The sequence below is a fragment of the Ctenopharyngodon idella genome, chromosome 23, assembly GCF_019924925.1.
Source record: "Ctenopharyngodon idella isolate HZGC_01 chromosome 23, HZGC01, whole genome shotgun sequence".
Taxonomy (NCBI): domain Eukaryota; kingdom Metazoa; phylum Chordata; class Actinopteri; order Cypriniformes; family Xenocyprididae; genus Ctenopharyngodon; species Ctenopharyngodon idella.
Genome location: NC_067242.1, coordinates 20864735 through 20885646, shown reverse-complemented (window position 1 = coordinate 20885646; position 20912 = coordinate 20864735). Strand labels below are relative to the sequence as shown.

The 20912-nt window shown below is 42.2% G+C and overlaps 1 protein-coding gene across 1 annotated transcript; it reads left to right on the top strand.

Moving 5' to 3' along the window:
• Nucleotides 1-14828: 14828 nt before the first annotated feature.
• LOC127506376 (sialic acid-binding Ig-like lectin 12) lies at nucleotides 14829-20912 on the top strand. The gene is made up of 8 exons (XM_051882831.1): nucleotides 14829-15185; nucleotides 15357-15428; nucleotides 15542-15904; nucleotides 17737-18054; nucleotides 18162-18425; nucleotides 18585-18666; nucleotides 18831-18882; nucleotides 19055-20912. The coding sequence occupies exons 2-8, from the start codon at nucleotides 15365-15367 to the stop codon at nucleotides 19271-19273; spliced, it is 1362 nt and encodes a 453-aa protein (XP_051738791.1). The 5' UTR covers nucleotides 14829-15185; nucleotides 15357-15364; the 3' UTR covers nucleotides 19274-20912.

Sequence of the window (20912 nt, the reverse complement as noted above, 5' to 3'; positions counted from 1 at the left end):
TTGTTTGTTTATAGCATAAATGTGTATCTTTCAAATGTTTAATAATTTGTAAATGATGGCTAATATGCCCTACTATATGTTAAGTTAATCATTAATTACTATTGTGTCCATGCTTAACTAATGCTTAATTGTGAACAAGTTCATCATTAATTAATGCTTAACTAATGCATTATTCTGGAGCCTTAAAATAAAGTGTTACCAAAAGATCTTTATTTGTGTTGCAAAGAAGAATGAAAGTCTTACAGGTTTGGAGTGCCATTAGGGTAAGAAATTAATGACAGAATTTTAATTTTTGGGTGAACTAACCATTTAAGGTACATCACATACACTGTGCATCCATTTATTTCAATAGAAATAGTGTGCTCACTCCACTTTAAAGACACGAATCGTGAAACTCTCAAACAAGTGAAATATATCTGTGCTAAACTTATTCTTAACCTCTAAATCAATCACTGGCAAGTCATATCTAACAATTTATCACCAGTACTGTGGTCTATGATTGACATTTAGGCTACGTTTACACTGGCACAAAAAATCCGATCTTTTGCTCACATCTGACACAGATCGGAATTAGTTGCACATGTGTAAACACAAAAATCCACACGAGATCCGATAATTTTTTTATTTTTATTTTTATTTTTTCCCGCATCCGATCTGAGCCACTTCCAAATGTGGTTTTAAATCGATACATATCCGATCTCTGGACATGCGACCTACGTCTAAACACGCATATCCGATTCCCATTGGAATTCCAAGCCATCACAAGGCGAGGGCGGCACGTTTGCTAACTAAAAGGTAGCTTAATGTTGTATTATGAAGCAGACGTGCTTGTATGCACTCGCATAAAAATTCGCAGCTTTATTATTGAGGTGGGAAAGTTATGTCTAACGTTATCTATTTTTCTAGAATGACACACATTCAGCAGCTGAATTTCAACCTTTGCCGGTTAATTTAAAAGAGCGCCGTGTTGTTTTTCTTATATGCCAAAAGCTTCACTGTAGCTCTCTCTCCCTAGCTTGCTTGAATTCATTCAGAAAAATGGAATTGTAGAAATAACTAATGAAAGAATATCAAACGCAAATTACTTTTTTTTTTTTTTTTTTTTTTTCGGTCTGTATCTGTTCAGTCAGATTTTGCGCTGCAATTCATCCATGACACTGACAGCTGTTAACTTATCCATTCTGACACGTAATCATGGCCACTCGACATGAAATATATAAATAATTTTTATTCAAAACCCGAGGGTCTACTGTGTGCATGGAAAAACTATCAATGACAATCATTTTGGGGCAGGAATAATGTAAACACAGATATCGGATACCAGTCGCGTCTAAAGTGAACGTAAACACACTGGCCAAAAAAAACGGATATGGTCAAAAGATCGGATCTGTGCATTAAGACTTGCAGTGTAAACGCAGCCTTAGTCACCAAGTTGACTGTCAGACTAGTCAGGATCGAGGGAAAGATGAATGCAGCAATGTACAAAGACATCCTTCATGAAAACCTGCTCCAGAGCACTCTGGACCTCAGACTGGGGTGAAGGTTCATCTTCCAACAGGACCCTAAGTACACAGCCAAGATAACAAAGGAGTGGCTATGGGACAACTCTGTGAATGTCCTTGAGTAGCCCAGCCAGAGCCCAGACTTGAACCCGATTGAACATCTCTGGAGAGATCTGAAAATGGCCGTGCACTGACGCACCCCATCCAACCTGATGGAGCTTGAGCGGTCCTGCAAAGAAGAATGGGAGAAACTGCCCAAAAATAGGCATGCCAAGTTTACAGCATCATACTCAAAAAGACTTAAGGCTGTAATTGGTGCCAAAGGTGCTTCAACAAAGGATTGAGCAAAGGCTGTTAATACTTATGTACATGTGATTATTTTCGTTTTTTTATTTTTAATAAATTTGCAAAGATTTCAAACAAACTTCTTTCACGTTGTCATTATGGGGTATTGTTTGTAGAATTTTGAGGAAAATAAATGAATTGAATGTGGAAAAAGTGAAGCGCTGTGAATACTTTTCGGATGCACTGTATGTAGCGCTGCAAAAAGCATTTTTTTTCTCGTAAACAGCGTGAGGGGGAGACCCTATTAGAGTTTTCATTAGCTTTGATGGGCCTTTGGAAGTGTGTTGAAGAAAAGTCCCCATATGCTATGCCAAATTCAGAAATCCTTGTGCGTGATCCTTTTATGGAACATGTGACCGATAGCTCTTTGCGTCGTGAGTTGAAACAAATAGAGCGTTGCTTACCCTCCTCTAGTTTGCTTGAGGTTCGTAATAAGGCTCTTAGATGGGAGCGGGAGGGGATGCCGAGGGGTGCTTGCCATCGAAGCCAGTCAGTTCCTTTTGTTCCCATCATGCGGTATGGGGTACAAGGGGGATCATCGTTAGATGTCCGCGGTGCCTCGTCATTCGAGCTAAGTGAGTTAAGGGATCTGTTGAAATCGCAGCAAGCCCAATTGGATCAGCTCTCTAAAAGTGTGGGTCGGCTCCAGACGGTTACCGAGTGTAGTCAAGCCCCTCGGGCACGTAGTCATTCTCCATACTTGCAGAATCAATCTTCTTATGGTAATCCCATAATTTGTCAAAGAGGTCAGCAACCTGGTCATTTTGCCAGGGAGTGTGATGGGGAACGTGTTCCTACTCACCCTCCATCTTCTAATACGTTCCCGCCTGTGGCTGGAGGTGGGCAGCCTTGTGCACAGCAGTTGTTGGAAACTAGCACCCACCGGGCTGCAGAGCCACAGCTTGGTTGGGGTAGATGGTGGCTCAAGTATTCTTCCGGGTTCTCGTTCAGTAGTGTGTTTGGTGTCATCCACCAAGTATTGTAACACACGTAGGGTATGGCGGATCCCAGGTGGTACTTTACAACTAGTCACGGCAATTTGTTCTGAGCAGTTTTTGCATGACACTGTGCTTTTTGAGCCCCCTGAGTCTGGCCTGCCAGCTGGATTGTTGGCTTCACCAGCATTGGTGCAGGTAAGTCGAGGCACTGTTTCGGTGCCAGTGGTGAATGTGGGAACCACTGATGTAGTGCTTCATCCACGCACCCATTTAGATACTTTAACTAGTGTCTATGTTGTCAGTTTACCATCAGGGGTCACAGAGGTTAAAACAGTTGTGGCTACCATTAGTGCATAGGTCTCCCAGGAGGTGCCTCTGGCCAAAGAACAGATAAGACTACTGATTTGTCTGTGTTGTCACCTGAAGATCAAGAACGTGTTAGGGCCCTGCTCTGGCGGTACCAGTCAGTGTTTTCTGCGCATGAAGGGGATTTGGGGTGCACTACGCTGTTGTCACATGACATCTCACTGTTGGATGATACCCCAGTTAGGCAGCGGTACCGTTGAATACCCCCGTCGTAGTATGAGGTAGTGAAGGCCCAATCCAATATGTTGTTGGAGGCTAAGGTTATTTGTGAGAGTTGCAGCCCTTACGCTTCCCCCTATATGTCTTGTCAAGTTCTTGTGCATGTGCGTAGACTACCATCAATTGAACGCTAGAACTAGGAAGGATGTGTTTCCTCTCCCTCATATTGAGGAGCTTTGTTCCTTCCTGGGCTTCACGAGTTATTACTGCAGTTTTGTGGAGGGGTTTGCCAAGTTGGCGGCCCATCTAGATCGGCTGGTTGCAGAGTTTGGGAGCACAAAGTCATGGAAGAGAGCAGAGCAGAGTTTTACGAGTGACTGGACTACCCACTGTCAGAAGTTTTGAGGTAAGGTAAGCTCATCTCTGCCCTGGTGCTCACCTACGCGGATTTTTCCCTCTTTTATCTAGCCTGGGTGGGTTAGGTGTGGTCCTTTCGCAGAAGCAGGGTGGCAAAGTGAGACCTGTGGCGTAAGCAAGTCGTGGCCTTAGACCCACAGAATATAATATGTCAAAGTATAGTTCCATGAAATTAGAGTTTCTGGCATTAAAGTGGGCAATGGCTGAGAAATTTAGAGAATATCTATAAGGTCATAAATGCATGGTGTACACTGATAACAACCTCCTTAGCCTCCTGACTTCAGCTAAATTGGGGCTACAGAGCAGCGCTGGGCAGCACAACTCGCTTGCTTGCTTCGATTTTGAAGTTAAGTATCGGCCTGGGAGGTGCAATAAGAATACAGTTGCTTTGTCTCACCAGAATCCACCCGTGGAGCTTCCCGTTGCATTTTGCGCCCTGATGGTGGTTCTACCTTCTGTGCTGCAGTGTGAAGTTTTGAAGGGGTTGCACCAAGAACTAGAGTTTTGCTACCCGACCCAAGGCAGACGGGTCCCAAAAAACTTGTGGGTTTCGATTCAGGTTAGGGCTTCATGAATAGCTTTGGGTTCGGGTCTAACTAAGAAAAACTATATAGGTTATATAAAGTCTGCGTGCCATCTTCTGTGTTGTGGCCGAAAGAGCGTGCAAGACTGGGAGCACATTTATAATTTATATATTAACTGTTTTGCGCATGTTCTCCCACTCTCACACGCTCTTTCGGTCACAACACAACAGGCAGCACTCAAACCTTTAGCTAACCTTTGACTGAAGGAAAGCTTAAAGAGTTCATTTGCAAAAACTGATAAATGCCTTGTTTAAAAAAAATGAAATGACTTCTGTGCGTTATTCTCCACATATAGCACATTCTGAACCCTAAATACATTTTGTCAAAAAAGCCAGGATTGTCCACTGTCAAGGCATTGCAAGTTCATGTATTACAGCAGAAACCAACAAGCACCCTTGTTGTTTGTGTACACAACCTGATAATTCTGTTTTAGCGAATCAACATGCAGTATTCAGGTCAGGTGACAAGGCTGCTAGTCATTTCAACTCCTGCAACTTCTTATACACCATAAACGTTTTACATGCTGAAACCGTGTGTGTGTGTGTGTGTGTGTGTGTGTGTGTGTGTGTGTGTGTGTGTGCTCGTGTGTGTGCGTGCTCGTGTGTGTGTGTGTGTGCGCTCGTGTGTGCGCTCGTGTGTGCGCTCGTGTGTGCGCTCGTGTGTGCGCTCGTGTGTGCGCTCGTGTGTGCGCTCGTGTGTGTGTGAGTGTGTGTGTGAGTGTGTGTGTGTGTGAGAGTGTGTGTGTGTGTGCTCATCTGTTAGTGTGTGAGTGTGTGTGTGTGTGCGCTCATCTGTTAGTGTGTGTGTGTGTGTGTGTGTGTGTGTGTGTGCGCTCATCTGTTAGTGTGTGTGTGTGTGTGTGTGCGCTCATCTGTTAGTGTGTGAGTGTGTGTGTGTGCGCTCATCTGTTAGTGTGTGTGTGCGCTCATCTGTTAGTGTGAGTGTGTGTGAGTGTGTGTGAGTGAGTGTGTGTGTGTGCGCTCATCTGTTAGTGTGTGTGTGTGTGCGCTCATCTGTTAGTGTGTGTGTGTGTGTGTGTGTGCGCTCATCTGTTAGTGTGTGAGTGTGTGTGTGTGCGCTCATCTGTTAGTGTGTGAGTGTGCGTGTGTGCGCTCATCTGTTAGTGTGTGAGTGCGCGTGTGTGCGCTCATCTGTTAGTGAGTGCGCGTGTGTGCGCTCATCTGTTAGTGTGTGAGTGCGCGTGTGTGCGCTCATCTGTTACTGTGTGAGTGCGCGTGTGTTCGTTCATCTGTTAGTGTGTGAGTGTGCGCTCATCAGTGAGTGTGAGAGTGTGAGAGTGTGAGAGTGTGTGTGTGTGCGCTCATCTGTTAGTGTGTGAGTGCGTGTGTGTGCGCTCATCTGTTAGTGTGTGAGTGCGCGTGTGTTCGTTCATCTGTTAGTGTGTGAGTGTGCGCTCATCTGTTAGTGTGTGAGTGCGCGTGTGTTCGTTTATCTGTTAGTGTGTGAGTGTGCGCTCATCTGTTAGTGTGTGAGTGTGCGCTCATCTGTTAGTGTGTGTGTGAGTGTGTGAGTGTGTATCTGTTAGTGTGTGAGTGTGTATCTGTTAGTGTGTGAGTGTGAATCTGTTAGTGTGTGAGTGTGCGCTCATCTGTTAGTGTGTGAGTGTGCGCTCATCTGTTAGTGTGTGAGTGTGCGCTCATCTGTTAGTGTGTGAGTGTGCGCTCATCTGTGTGTGTGTGTGTGAGTGTGTGTGTGAGTGTGTGTGTGTGTGTGTGTGTGTGTGTGTGTGTGTGAGTGTGTGAGTGTGTGTGAGTGTGTATCTGTTTGTGTGTGAGTGTGTGTGTGTGTGAGTGTGTGTGTGAGTGTGTGTGTGAGTGTGTGTGTGTGTGTGTGTGTGTGTGTGTGTGAGAGTGTGTATCTGTTAGTGTGTGTGTGTGAGTGTGTGAGTGTGTGTGAGTGTGTGTGTGTGAGTGTGTGTGTGAGTGTGTGTGTGAGTGTGAGTGTGTATCTGTTTGTGTGTGAGTGTGTGTGTGAGTGTGTGTGTGAGTGTGTGTGTGAGTGTGTGTGTGAGTGTGTGTGTGTGTGTGTGTGTGTGTGTGTGTGAGAGTGTGTATCTGTTAGTGTGTGTGTGTGAGTGTGTGAGTGTGTGTGTGAGTGTGTGTGTGTGAGTGTGTGTGTGAGTGTGTGTGTGTGTGTGTGAGTGTGTATCTGTTAGTGTGTGAGTGTGTGTGTGTGTGTGTGTGTGTGTGTGAGTGTGTATCTGTTAGTGTGTGTGTGTGTGTGTGTGTGAGTGTGTGAGTGTGTATCTGTGAGTGTGTATTTGTGAGTGTGTGAGTGTGTATCTGTTAGTGTGTGAGTGTGTGTGTGTGTGAGTGTGTGAGTGTGTGTGTGTGTGAGTGTGTATCTGTTAGTGTGTGAGTGTGTATCTGTTAGTGTGTGAGTGTGCGCTCATCTGTTAGTGTGTGAGTGTGCGCTCATCTGTTAGTGTGTGAGTGTGCGCTCATCTGTTAGTGTGTGAGTGTGCGCTCATCTGTTAGTGTGTGAGTGTGCGCTCATGTGTGAGTGTGTGAGTGTGCGCTCATCTGTTAGTGTGTGAGTGTGTGAGTGTGCGCTCATCTGTTAGTGTGTGAGTGTGCGCTCATCTGTGAGTGTGTGAGTGTGCGCTCATCTGTGAGTGTGTGAGTGTGCGCTCATCTGTTAGTGTGTGAGTGTGCGCTCATCTGTTAGTGTGTGAGTGTGCGCTCATCTGTGAGTGTGTGAGTGTGCGCTCATCTGTGAGTGTGTGAGTGTGCGCTCATCTGTGAGTGTGTGAGTGTGCGCTCATCTGTGAGTGTGTGAGTGTGCGCTCATCTGTGAGTGTGTGAGTGTGCGCTCATCTGTTAGTGTGTGAGTGTGCGCTCATCTGTTAGTGTGTGAGTGTGCGCTCATCTGTTAGTGTGTGAGTGTGCGCTCATGTGTGAGTGTGTGAGTGTGCGCTCATGTGTGAGTGTGTGAGTGTGCGCTCATCTGTGAGTGTGTGAGTGTGCGCTCATCTGTTAGTGTGTGAGTGTGCGCTCATCTGTTAGTGTGTGAGTGTGCGCTCATCTGTTAGTGTGTGAGTGTGCGCTCATCTGTTAGTGTGTGAGTGTGCGCTCATGTGTGAGTGTGTGAGTGTGCGCTCATCTGTGAGTGTGTGAGTGTGCGCTCATCTGTTAGTGTGTGAGTGTGCGCTCATCTGTTAGTGTGTGAGTGTGCGCTCATCTGTTAGTGTGTGAGTGTGCGCTCATCTGTTAGTGTGTGAGTGTGCGCTCATCTGTTAGTGTGTGAGTGTGCGCTCATCTGTTAGTGTGTGAGTGTGTGAGTGTGCGCTCATCTGTTAGTGTGTGAGTGTGTGAGTGTGCGCTCATCTGTTAGTGTGTGAGTGTGCGCTCATCTGTGAGTGTGTGAGTGTGCGCTCATCTGTTAGTGTGTGAGTGTGCGCTCATCTGTTAGTGTGTGAGTGTGCGCTCATCTGTTAGTGTGTGAGTGTGCGCTCATCTGTTAGTGTGTGAGTGTGTGAGTGTGCGCTCATCTGTTAGTGTGTGAGTGTGCGCTCATCTGTTAGTGTGTGAGTGTGCGCTCATCTGTGAGTGTGTGAGTGTGCGCTCATCTGTGAGTGTGTGAGTGTGCGCTCATCTGTTAGTGTGTGAGTGTGTGAGTGTGCGCTCATCTGTGAGTGTGTGAGTGTGCGCTCATCTGTGAGTGTGTGAGTGTGCGCTCATCTGTTAGTGTGTGAGTGTGCGCTCATCTGTTAGTGTGTGAGTGTGCGCTCATCTGTTAGTGTGTGAGTGTGTGAGTGTGCGCTCATCTGTGAGTGTGTGAGTGTGCGCTCATCTGTGAGTGTGTGAGTGTGTGAGTGTGCGCTCATCTGTTAGTGTGTGAGTGTGTGAGTGTGCGCTCATCTGTGAGTGTGTGAGTGTGCGCTCATCTGTTAGTGTGTGAGTGTGCGCTCATCTGTTAGTGTGTGAGTGTGCGCTCATCTGTTAGTGTGTGAGTGTGTGAGTGTGCGCTCATCTGTTAGTGTGTGAGTGTGTGAGTGTGCGCTCATCTGTGAGTGTGTGAGTGTGCGCTCATCTGTTAGTGTGTGAGTGTGCGCTCATCTGTTAGTGTGTGAGTGTGCGCTCATCTGTTAGTGTGTGAGTGTGCGCTCATGTGTGAGTGTGTGAGTGTGCGCTCATGTGTGAGTGTGTGAGTGTGCGCTCATGTGTGAGTGTGTGAGTGTGCGCTCATGTGTGAGTGTGTGAGTGTGCGCTCATGTGTGAGTGTGTGAGTGTGCGCTCATCTGTTAGTGTGTGAGTGTGCGCTCATCTGTGAGTGTGTGAGTGTGCGCTCATCTGTGAGTGTGTGAGTGTGCGCTCATCTGTTAGTGTGTGAGTGTGCGCTCATCTGTTAGTGTGTGAGTGTGCGCTCATCTGTTAGTGTGTGAGTGTGCGCTCATCTGTTAGTGTGTGAGTGTGCGCTCATCTGTTAGTGTGTGAGTGTGCGCTCATCTGTTAGTGTGTGAGTGTGCGCTCATCTGTTAGTGTGTGAGTGTGCGCTCATCTGTTAGTGTGTGAGTGTGCGCTCATCTGTTAGTGTGTGAGTGTGTGAGTGTGCGCTCATGTGTGAGTGTGCGCTCATGTGTGAGTGTGCGCTCATGTGTGAGTGTGCGCTCATGTGTGAGTGTGCGCTCATGTGTGAGTGTGTGAGTGTGCGCTCATCTGTGAGTGTGTGAGTGTGCGCTCATCTGTGAGTGTGTGAGTGTGCGCTCATCTGTTAGTGTGTGAGTGTGCGCTCATCTGTGAGTGTGTGAGTGTGCGCTCATCTGTGAGTGTGTGAGTGTGCGCTCATCTGTGAGTGTGTGAGTGTGCGCTCATCTGTTAGTGTGTGAGTGTGCGCTCATCTGTGAGTGTGTGAGTGCGCTCATCTGTGAGTGTGTGAGTGTGCGCTCATCTGTGAGTGTGTGAGTGTGCGCTCATCTGTGAGTGTGTGAGTGTGCGCTCATCTGTTAGTGTGTGAGTGTGCGCTCATCTGTTAGTGTGTGAGTGTGCGCTCATCTGTGAGTGTGTGAGTGTGCGCTCATCTGTGAGTGTGTGAGTGTGCGCTCATCTGTGAGTGTGTGAGTGTGCGCTCATCTGTTAGTGTGTGAGTGTGCGCTCATCTGTTAGTGTGTGAGTGTGCGCTCATCTGTTAGTGTGTGAGTGTGCGCTCATCTGTTAGTGTGTGAGTGTGCGCTCATCTGTTAGTGTGTGAGTGTGTGAGTGTGCGCTCATCTGTTAGTGTGTGAGTGTGTGAGTGTGCGCTCATCTGTGAGTGTGTGAGTGTGCGCTCATCTGTTAGTGTGTGAGTGTGCGCTCATCTGTTAGTGTGTGAGTGTGCGCTCATCTGTTAGTGTGTGAGTGTGTGAGTGTGCGCTCATCTGTGAGTGTGTGAGTGTGCGCTCATCTGTGAGTGTGTGAGTGTGCGCTCATCTGTGAGTGTGTGAGTGTGCGCTCATCTGTGAGTGTGTGAGTGTGCGCTCATCTGTTAGTGTGTGAGTGTGCGCTCATCTGTGAGTGTGTGAGTGTGCGCTCATCTGTGAGTGTGTGAGTGTGCGCTCATCTGTGAGTGTGTGAGTGTGCGCTCATCTGTTAGTGTGTGAGTGTGCGCTCATCTGTTAGTGTGTGAGTGTGCGCTCATCTGTTAGTGTGTGAGTGTGCGCTCATCTGTTAGTGTGTGAGTGTGCGCTCATCTGTTAGTGTGTGAGTGTGCGCTCATCTGTTAGTGTGTGAGTGTGCGCTCATCTGTTAGTGTGTGAGTGTGCGCTCATCTGTTAGTGTGTGAGTGTGCGCTCATCTGTTAGTGTGTGAGTGTGCGCTCATCTGTTAGTGTGTGAGTGTGCGCTCATCTGTTAGTGTGTGAGTGTGTGAGTGTGCGCTCATGTGTGAGTGTGCGCTCATGTGTGAGTGTGCGCTCGTGTGAGTGTGCGCTCATGTGTGAGTGTGTGAGTGTGCGCTCATCTGTGAGTGTGTGAGTGTGCGCTCATCTGTGAGTGTGTGAGTGTGCGCTCATCTGTGAGTGTGTGAGTGTGCGCTCATCTGTGAGTGTGTGAGTGTGCGCTCATGTGTGAGTGTGTGAGTGTGCGCTCATGTGTGAGTGTGTGAGTGTGCGCTCATCTGTGAGTGTGTGAGTGTGCGCTCATCTGTGAGTGTGTGAGTGTGCGCTCATCTGTTAGTGTGTGAGTGTGCGCTCATCTGTTAGTGTGTGAGTGTGCGCTCATCTGTTAGTGTGTGAGTGTGTGAGTGTGCGCTCATGTGTGAGTGTGCGCTCATGTGTGAGTGTGCGCTCGTGTGAGTGTGCGCTCATGTGTGAGTGTGTGAGTGTGCGCTCATCTGTGAGTGTGTGAGTGTGCGCTCATCTGTGAGTGTGTGAGTGTGCGCTCATCTGTGAGTGTGTGAGTGTGCGCTCATCTGTGAGTGTGTGAGTGTGCGCTCATGTGTGAGTGTGTGAGTGTGCGCTCATGTGTGAGTGTGTGAGTGTGCGCTCATCTGTGAGTGTGTGAGTGTGCGCTCATCTGTGAGTGTGTGAGTGTGCGCTCATCTGTTAGTGTGTGAGTGTGCGCTCATCTGTTAGTGTGTGAGTGTGCGCTCATCTGTTAGTGTGTGAGTGTGCGCTCATCTGTTAGTGTGTGAGTGTGCGCTCATCTGTGAGTGTGTGAGTGTGCGCTCGTGTGAGTGTGTGAGTGTGCGCTCATCTGTGAGTGTGTGAGTGTGCGCTCATCTGTGAGTGTGTGAGTGTGCGCTCATCTGTTAGTGTGTGAGTGTGCGCTCATCTGTTAGTGTGTGAGTGTGCGCTCATCTGTTAGTGTGTGAGTGTGCGCTCATCTGTTAGTGTGTGAGTGTGCGCTCATCTGTTAGTGTGTGAGTGTGCGCTCATCTGTTAGTGTGTGAGTGTGCGCTCATCTGTTAGTGTGTGAGTGTGCGCTCATCTGTTAGTGTGTGAGTGTGCGCTCATGTGTGAGTGTGTGAGTGTGCGCTCATGTGTGAGTGTGTGAGTGTGCGCTCATCTGTGAGTGTGTGAGTGTGCGCTCATCTGTGAGTGTGTGAGTGTGCGCTCATCTGTGAGTGTGTGAGTGTGCGCTCATCTGTGAGTGTGTGAGTGTGCGCTCATCTGTTAGTGTGTGAGTGTGCGCTCATCTGTTAGTGTGTGAGTGTGCGCTCATCTGTTAGTGTGTGAGTGTGCGCTCATCTGTTAGTGTGTGAGTGTGCGTGTGTTCGTTCATCTGTTAGTGTGTGAGTGTGCGTGTGTTCGTTCATCTGTTAGTGTGTGAGTGTGCGTGTGTGTGTGCACACGTGTTTAAGTGTGTTTTAAATGCAATTACAAAGCAATTACTTGGTTTTGTTTAGCTCTTAAACATGAAATGTGGAGTTATCTGCTTTTGCTAAAAACACACTTTTAATACCTAAAAAAAAAACACTTCAAATGAACTTTAATTTTGTAAGTTACCTGTATTTTTTTTAGTTATTATTACTTAATCAAAACAACCCAACTGCAGTTTGATTGATATTACTTGGAATGCACAATAATACTAATAAAAAAAAATTATTAATAAACAAATAATAAATTAATAAAAACAGAGTTATATGTTTTTGCAAATGAACTCTTCACTTATTACAGTGCCAAATGATGCAGGGAAAGCTGCACAACGAATTCTACTGAATAACAGGTGAGCCAGAGGATAGCAAAAAGCTATACACAAGCCTCTAAAATTACTACACAATAGTGTGTGTGTGTGTGTGTGTGTGTGTGTGTGTGAAGTGAATGACTGTAAACTGAACGCCGCCTCAAATCAAATAGCCCCGTTGCCGTCTCTGTCTCAGAAATCAGAGCTTTGTCAAAAATACTGTCAACTAAAATACTACATGATTTGATATGAATATGTAAATGTTTTACACCTTGTACGATATGATAGACAAATAAGTGTAAACTCTATGAATGAAATGAGCCAAGTAAATCAAATAGCCACGTTTCTCTCTCGTTCAGAAATCAGCTTTGTCAAGAGTAGGCTACTATCATCTAAAACACTACATCATACACATTTTGTATTATTTGATATGTGTATTAAATGTTTAAAACATTGTATGATATGATGAATGACTGAGTGCAAACTATATAAATGAAATAAAGCGGTTAGCATGTCAAATAGTCTCTGTGCGTCTTTTATACTACTTAATGTTTCTGTCTATTTAAACATTGTACGATATGATGCAGGGCCCCCCATCACAATAATGACATATACACTATATTGCCAAAAGTATTGGGACACCCCTCCAAATCATTGAATTCAGGTGTTCCAATCACTTCCATGGCCAGAGGTGTATAAAATCAAGCACCTAGGCATGCAGACTGCTTCTACAAACATTTGTGAATGAATGGGTCGCTCTCAGGAGCTCAGTGAATTCAAGCGTTAGATAGGTTGCCACCTGTGCAATAAGTCCATTTGTGAAATTTCCTCACTACTAAATATTCCACGGTCAACTGTTAGTGGAAGCAATTGGGAACAATAGCAACTCAGCCACGAAGTCACAGAGCAGGGTCAGCGCATGCTGAGGCGCACAGTGCGCAGAAGTCGCCAACTTTCTGCAGAGTCAATAGCTACAGACCTCCAAACTTCGTGTGGCCTTCAGATTAGCTCAAGAACAGTGCATAGAGAGCTTTGTTGAATGGGTTTCCATGGCCGAGCAGCTGCATCCAAGCCTTACATCGCCAAGTGCAATGCAAAGCGTCGGATGCAGTGGTGTAAAGCACGCTGTTAATTATTGTGATTAAACTTTTCTGTCTGTTATGTTTTCTTTATAACTACATATTTTTATGAAATGGTTATGGGTAGGTTTAGAGGTTTGAGTGGATTTAGTTGCTCAAAATATCTTTTTAATGCTATAGTGTTACTAAAATTGTCATTTTCCTAAATATTTCTGTCCATTACGTTGTATATAATTTTCTATTCTCTATAAAATGGTTATGTTTGGGTTCAGGGATATAACATTTATCCATAAAAAGATACAAAGGGGAATTATACAGATATCTTTATGATATAAAAGATTTGTAAAAATTTTAAGTTTTACGTTTAAATGTTGCCAATACGTCCATGTTGTACCTTTCACCATTTATCAAAACGTACAAAAAAGTTACGTATTAATACTTATATAACAATGAGACCACTCAATAGGTGCCATAATTCAGGATATTCTTTCACTTTAGAATAGCGGGTCAAATTGTCTTAATTAGTACTGTATAAATGGCAGTTTAGCCTTAATTATTGGCTTTTTCTAGTCAATAAACTTAAATATCACTCAATAAGTGCTATAATTAATGAAAATATAACTTTCACTTTAGAATAGGGGATCAAATTGCCCTTGTTAGTACTGCATTAATGGCAGTTTAGCCTTAATTATTGGCTTATTCTGGTCAATAAACTTGAATATCACTGAATAACTGCCATAATTAATGTGGATATAATTTTCACTTTAGAACATGGGGTCAAATTGTCTTTATTACACTATAGCAATTTATTACTGTACAACCAGCACTTTTTAAACATAGTTAGCTTCACATTTTTTCAGTTAACTTAATAGATGATGAATCACTGAAATTAGCTAAGTACATTACTACACAAAAATAATAAATGGTTTGCTAAGTTGTAAATAATGGCTAAAAGGCGTTCACTGTACATTCAGTTAATCATTAATTACTAGCTTATTTTTGCTTATTTATCCCATTAATGTGGATCCAGTCATTTCATTTCATATTAATGAGCAAAACATGAGAACATTGCCTAAAAGTATTTTAATAAACTTGGGGGAAATAAGTTTTAAATGCCCTGTTTTTTCTGTTTTCTGTACTATTCTGAATAAAGACAACTATTTAATGATATCATGTTTTGTTTTTGTCTGGACTGTTTTGAAGAAATTCTGTTTTGGTTGAACTGAGCACTTCTCAGGGTTAAGATATCTAAACAACAGGCTGGTTACAATATTTTTGTTCCCAGCCCTATTACAGATTAAATCTATAAATTTTACCTACAGTACCTAGATCTCTAACCTATGGAAGCTTGTTTCCACCAGTGAGCAAAAAATAAAAAAGAGGTAAGTACGACATTTTATCTCACAATTCTGACTTTTTTTTTTTCTTGCAATTGCGAGTTTACATCTCACAGTTCTGGCATTTTTCCTCACGACTGTGCGATATAAACTCCCGATTGTGAGTTGTAAGTCAATATTGCATGTTATAAAATCAGTATTGCGAGATATAAACTTGGAATACTAAGAAAAAAAGCCAGAATTGCGAGATGTAAACTTGCAATACTGAGAAAAAAGTCAGAATTGCAAGATGTAAACTCGCAATTGTGAGAGAGTCAGAATTGTGAGATAAAGGCGCAATTACCTTTTGCAGTTTTTTTTTTATTCTGTAGCAGAAACAAGCTTCCATACTAACCACTATGCTACAATGGTCTATTATTTCAGAACTTTAATCATTAACTCGGTACTAAAGCCTCTCTGTTCTTTGCTGTTGGGTTGATAAACAGGTTTGCATGAGGAAGTGCAACAGACAATGTTAATATAGTAAAAAAAAAATAAAATCCTGTTACGTGATATTCTAGTGCTTAAGTACAGTACAAAAAGGATTTAAATATATTTAAAAGGTAATTTGATAGTGTATACGCAGGTTTTACAGACTTGGGCATTTGGTTCAGTTTAATGTGGTAATGTTAAATGCTTCACCTGTTGAAAGTACACATGAGGATTCCTGGAAAGAGTTAACGTCTGCATCATTACTCTGTCTGAAAACTAGTAATCAGATTCACAGAAATCCACAGTTCTGTGTGGAAATCGTGCTGGACTTCTGTTTTACTCTGAATGAATGACGGACTGCTGTAGGTGAGGCTTTTATTTTTATTGTTTATTGTTTTATTGTCTCTTTGATCACATTTCAGACTTTATCCAATGCACAAATATTCATTCACATTAAAATAGTGTGGCATGTATATGTGAAGCATCTTTGTAGATTCAAAAAGTATTGTTTTCATGTTTATATGTTTGTACCTACAGCACTTGAGATGCCTGTCTTTCCTTTCATGGTTTTTCTGTTTTTCCCCTATGAACTTGTACTGGTATCTTCAGGTGAGTCAGTTCATAGTGCTGTTTAACAAACGAAAATGATCAAAAAGCTTTCCTATTACAATATGTGAAACAAGGTTTTAAAGTGTCTGTTTATAATACTTTACTGTTTTCAGAACTTGTACATGCAGAATTGCCCAGCAGAATAACGGCACTGAGCGGCTCTTGTGTGCAGATACCTTGTAGATTTAATGGGTCAGAGATCAATTTGAAGAACGCTAAAAGTGTATTTGGCTTCTGGATAAAGAAGGACCATGTTTTGTCCAATTCAGGGAGATTGATAGTTTTTGATGGAAGTGCAAACATCACCAAAGGATTCAGTCGTATAGAGATACTTGGAAATCTTAGTCAGGGTGAATGTAGCACTGTTTTCTATGATGTCATGAACAATCATTCAGACAACTACTACTTCAGGGTGGAAACAAATATGCCAGGTCAGAAATACACATATCAGAATCCCATCAACATTTCTGTATCAGGTAAGTGGCTCTCCACTGTAAACTATATTGTTCTGTTATGCTGTCAAAATTATTCTGTGATTATGATTCACAATCAAGGAGTCATTTGAAGGGTTCCCCAAGTATTGGTAATCTGATGCATCTCTCAATGGAAAAATATACCTTAAATAACTAAAGTGCCTTAAGTTGCAAGATGATTCAGTCTTTTTTTTTTTTAATTGTTGAATAGGTAAAAGGACTGTATTTGGGATTGTTCCCTTATTAGAGGTCCTAAAAGTCCCAACAACAAAAGAACTGCTGTGACAAAAAGAACTGTTAAAACAGCAAAAGAGGATCATTTAGTAATACTTATAGTACATTGAGTGTTTTCCACAATTGAGAGGAAGTATATTTGTTGTGGAAGATAAGCAAAATGGGCCCACAGACTGGAATTACAAATGAGATTTGTTTTTGAAATGTCCTAATTGAACTAAAGCCTAATTCTGGCCACAGTGTTTTGTTCCTGACTGAATCAGTGTATTTGAGCAAAATGGTTGAGTGAACAGTTCAGTGGCTCCATCATAAAAACAGCTACTTGTTTCGTACCTGAATGTCACCTTTATTTTTATAGCACTTTATACAATAGAGATTGTTTCAAAGAAGCTTCACAGTATTAAACAGGAAACTAATGGAGTCAATTATGCAAACTTCAAAAATGTAAAGCATCTGTAGCAAAACATTATTCAGCTCCAGTGAGGTCAGTGTTAGTTCAGTTATGTAAAGTTCATTGTAATTTCATGTAAATTTCAGTTCGTGTGAAGTTCATTCTATATATAGTTAAGTTCAGATATAAGCAGCTCTACTGATGACAGTGTTTTTTTATAGAATGATTGAGTGAATGATTCAATGATTCACTTATAAAGTCCATAACTTTTTGCCACCTACTGGTGTAATGATGCATTATGCAGAAAGACATTGGGTCTCAATCACAAATAATTGTGTGGATTATTTCGTATTTGTATGCACAGGAGAACTTCTCACAAAAAAACAAACAAACAAAAAAAACTCCTCCTAATTCACAATACGTACATACACACATGAGTTTATTCATAATCTTGTTTTAATGTTAGTGAATTTGGAATATTATAAATGAGTGCCCGCCTACACGAGGTTAGTCATTTGCATAAAACACTCCGAAGACATCTCCATATAAGGGCTTTCTGCACAACTTTTCCTTCTTTCTGCACAACAGCCATTCACTCTCGTCAAACACATGCCGCTCTCTACAGACGCGCTCTTGCCAGAACCTAAAGCAATGCCTAGTGTGCCATTCTCACCAGTTCTCACAATAAACACCTTTTTGTACAGACCCAGATTACAGACCTCTTATTAGCCAGCTGTACATGTGCGTAAATCTGTATTATTCAGAGAAACCTTGCAGCTGAACATATAACTCAGCTTGTTTAACTGTATATGATGGAATGTATTTAAGGTGAAATCAAATTGTATTATTTAATCATTTTATTATATAATTAAATATATAGATTATATGATACAATTAATGCAACATATCTACTTCAATATAATTATAGTCATGTTAGGATAAAATATAATTTCTTAACATGATTATAAGGCCGTACAGAGTAAGAGGTTTGCGTATGTGTGTTTTCAGTTCCTATATTTTTTCGTAAATTTAGAATAAATTTTATTATGAAATTTTTGGTGAATCGTGATTTGTTCTTAAAGTTGTTTGTACACACATTTCACGCACAAATTTGTGCATACTCATGCTTAGTGAATGAGACCCATTGTGTTTTTGTTGTTTTCTTCAAATTTAATGGTGTTTTATACAGATTACTTTTTTTGCCCTGTAGATTCACCACAACCTCTCATCCTTAAACCCACTGATCTGAAAGAAGTGACAGAGAACACAACAGTCAATCTGAACTGCTCTGCTGAAGCCCCCTGCCCCAAACAACCTCCTACAATATCCTGGTCCAACAACCCTGAATCTGCCAACATTACAACACAGTTACAGGAGAAACCTGATAAAACCCAGTCAGTGTTTTCACACATGACCTTCAAAGCTTCATACATGGATCACAGAAGGAACATCTCCTGCACTGTTACATATCCAAGAAAAACATCTAATGACTCAACTGTGGAGACCACCGTGATGCTACAAGTCCTGTGTAAGAGATTTGGAGTAGTTTTTCTCTTTCATTAGCATTATTATGTTCAGATGTGTAATATTATAACATCTAGTTTATCTAAAGATGTTTCTTTTTTTGCCCTGAAGTTCCTCCAAAAGAAACTTGCATCACCATCGATCCATCTGCTTCAGTCTCTGTTGGCACTAATGTGACTTTGATCTGCAAAAGCAAAGCCAATCCATCAAATAACATGAACTACACCTGGCACAAACGTGGACAGGAGAACCAGCTAGATTTTGGAGAACAACTGACCTTTACTGTAAATAGGATGAGTGGAGGCTGGTACTTCTGCACAGCAAAGAATGAACATGGTATTCAGAAGTCAGAAGAGATCCAGCTGATTGTGGCAGGTGAGTTTATTTCTATGTACAGATACTAAACATTATCTGATGATCATCATAGGTAAAAAGCTCCAGTTTTATGATTGAATTTTATTTTTAAATGATCTGCACAGCCTACTGACCAACTAATTTTGCTTGATTTTTTTCAATCTGCTTCTGCTCCATTAGAATCACTGTCTTTGATCATTGGCTGTGTAGTAGGAGTTTCAGCATTTCTGTTGATATTTCTTCTGATAACACTTTTCCTAAGGTAAGCACAGTTAGATGGTGAATTGTATGGAATAGAGCAAACAGACTTCAGAATATATTAACTCTCCTATGTCATTTCACTTTGAAACATATATAAAATCTGGTGTTCACAATATGGTGGTCCGTTGTGTATTTTATGGATTTCTTCATTTCCTATTAATACAGAGTGCAAAGAGTAAAGGCATCCACTATTAAGGAAACTGTCATCGCAGATCAGGTATGTTTTACACTCTTTTAGCAGATTACGTTACTGCCATTCAAATAGAAAGTATCATAAAAAGCAGATATCAATACCTTATGTTTATTATAATGGTGTATTATGTACAGAAACCAAAAACCGAGGACAGTGGATCCACGTAAATGGTCATTTATTATGTTTGCTCTTTCAGGGTCAGGAAAAACAAGTGCAGATCAGCTCCATTTTTGCTAATGGTGCTTTTGTGTCGGGTGAAGAGCTAGAGATGCCAAAGGATGTGAATGACATAGTCCACTATGGAGAGATTGACTTCTCCACTCCCCAAACCAAAAGCACCACAGTGAAGAGCTCAGGAATAGAGACGATATATGCCGAGGTCAGAGGCCCAGAGAAGGAGATGAACCAGGATTAGTTTACATTAGAATAAATGGCTTGAGTGAACTGTGTAAATGTATTGTCATCCAGTATAGAAATAAAACATTTAACAACTTTATTTTTTTCATTTAGATATACATTCATTCTTTGTTTTTTTGTTTTTGTTTTCACATTGTGTTTAAATGTCACAGTGTTTAAATGTCACATCTTAAGTATTCTGTAATTCTAAACTTGATTTATTTACTTTATTATTATTATTATTTGGTCCTGATACTTCACTGTTCCAATTTTTCTTCATTTGTTCCTCCCTAAATGGCAATTCAAACATCTGATTATCATCCTAACCCTATGTTAGTGCAGGCTTATGTTTTAGTCACAGATGAGCAAATATTAAACTCTTTGTTTTTTGGTACAGAGCAAATGTGTGAGTGTATATATATATTTATTTATAGCTTCACACAGTTAATTATGACTGAATCCATTTGTCTTTTTCTTTTTTTTTACTTTAAAATAATGGTCCAGATCACTAGAGGTTCTTGAAGAGAGTAATTATGATGCTGTCACGGTCATCAGCTCTGACATCTCCTCCATGCTACATTTCCCATCATCCCTCCTTATGCTCACCTGCTTAATGTCAGCAATCACCCAGTCACAACAGAGATTGTATATTATAGGGAGATGAGAGGGTCTGTATCTCTTACCATTGGAGAAAGCAAAACGGCTAACTTAATCACGTGCGGCACTTCTCAGCCTATTGTGTAATGGCAGTGACATCAGTGCCCGCCGTTCAAAACTGCGTACTGCCACAGCCGGAGCCTTAGCATTAACGCTTTTTTGGCTAAAGGTTGCAGGCTTGCCTTTCAGTGGCTTTTACACAACATCTATTGTTCTATCTGTTAAACAGTAATGCGGCACATTTGCTGTTGGTAATGCCATAAATGAGTCCTACCTGTCGCAACATTCCCTGGTCTGCCTTTTCTTAAAAAAAAATACATTTTTATCAAGCTAAAATCTACATATAGTTCCCAACGAAAGTATTGTTTAGTGTAAAACATGCTGAAGATTAGCGAACAGGCTGTCGATTAATTAAATGATTTGCTATTTCCCCACAAAAGCTGTTTAATCAGCATAGTGAAGCCTCTCATCCATTGACATCCATTTAAGAAATGGCCTCTGGTCTCCTTCCCTGCGTACCGCCAGAGGCGGAGTGTTAGCATTAGCTGTTACGCTTTTTTGGCTAAAGGTTGCAGGCTTGCCTTCCAGTGGCAAGATCACCATCTAATTTCTGATCACCACCAGCTGTCACCATCACTGACTGCACCAGTTAAAAGGACTCATGCACACCCTTTGTCTAGTCTTGTCTTAGACTCACCTCATGTTTCTCCCAAATTGTTACTTACCTGAAGACTCCTTACCTGTTGTTTGTCTCCTCATCTCCGATCTCCAGTCTTCATCTCCTGTTCTCCGGTCTCCAGTTCAGTGTCCTCTTCCAAGTACCGTGTGTTCGTCCTGCAAGGAAAGAAAGGAAAGTGTTTGTTATATATTCATCAGTGACTGAAAACATGTGTGTGGCAACTTACCTGTCTGTTATTCTCTTTCTGCATCATCAATACAAACATGTTCATCCATCTCCATGTTCATTCTGCTGTGCTCAATAAAGCTTGCCTTTAACTATA

Coding starts and splice junctions, on each gene's coding strand:
- LOC127506376 (XM_051882831.1), top strand. CDS start 15,365: ATGCCTGTCTTTCCTTTCATGGTTTTTCTGTTTTTCCCCTATGAACTT. Junction 15,905..17,736: donor CATCAACATTTCTGTATCAG/GTAAGTGGCTCT, acceptor TTTGCCCTGTAG/ATTCACCACAACCTCTCATC. Junction 18,667..18,830: donor CTGATAACACTTTTCCTAAG/GTAAGCACAGTT, acceptor CTATTAATACAG/AGTGCAAAGAGTAAAGGCAT.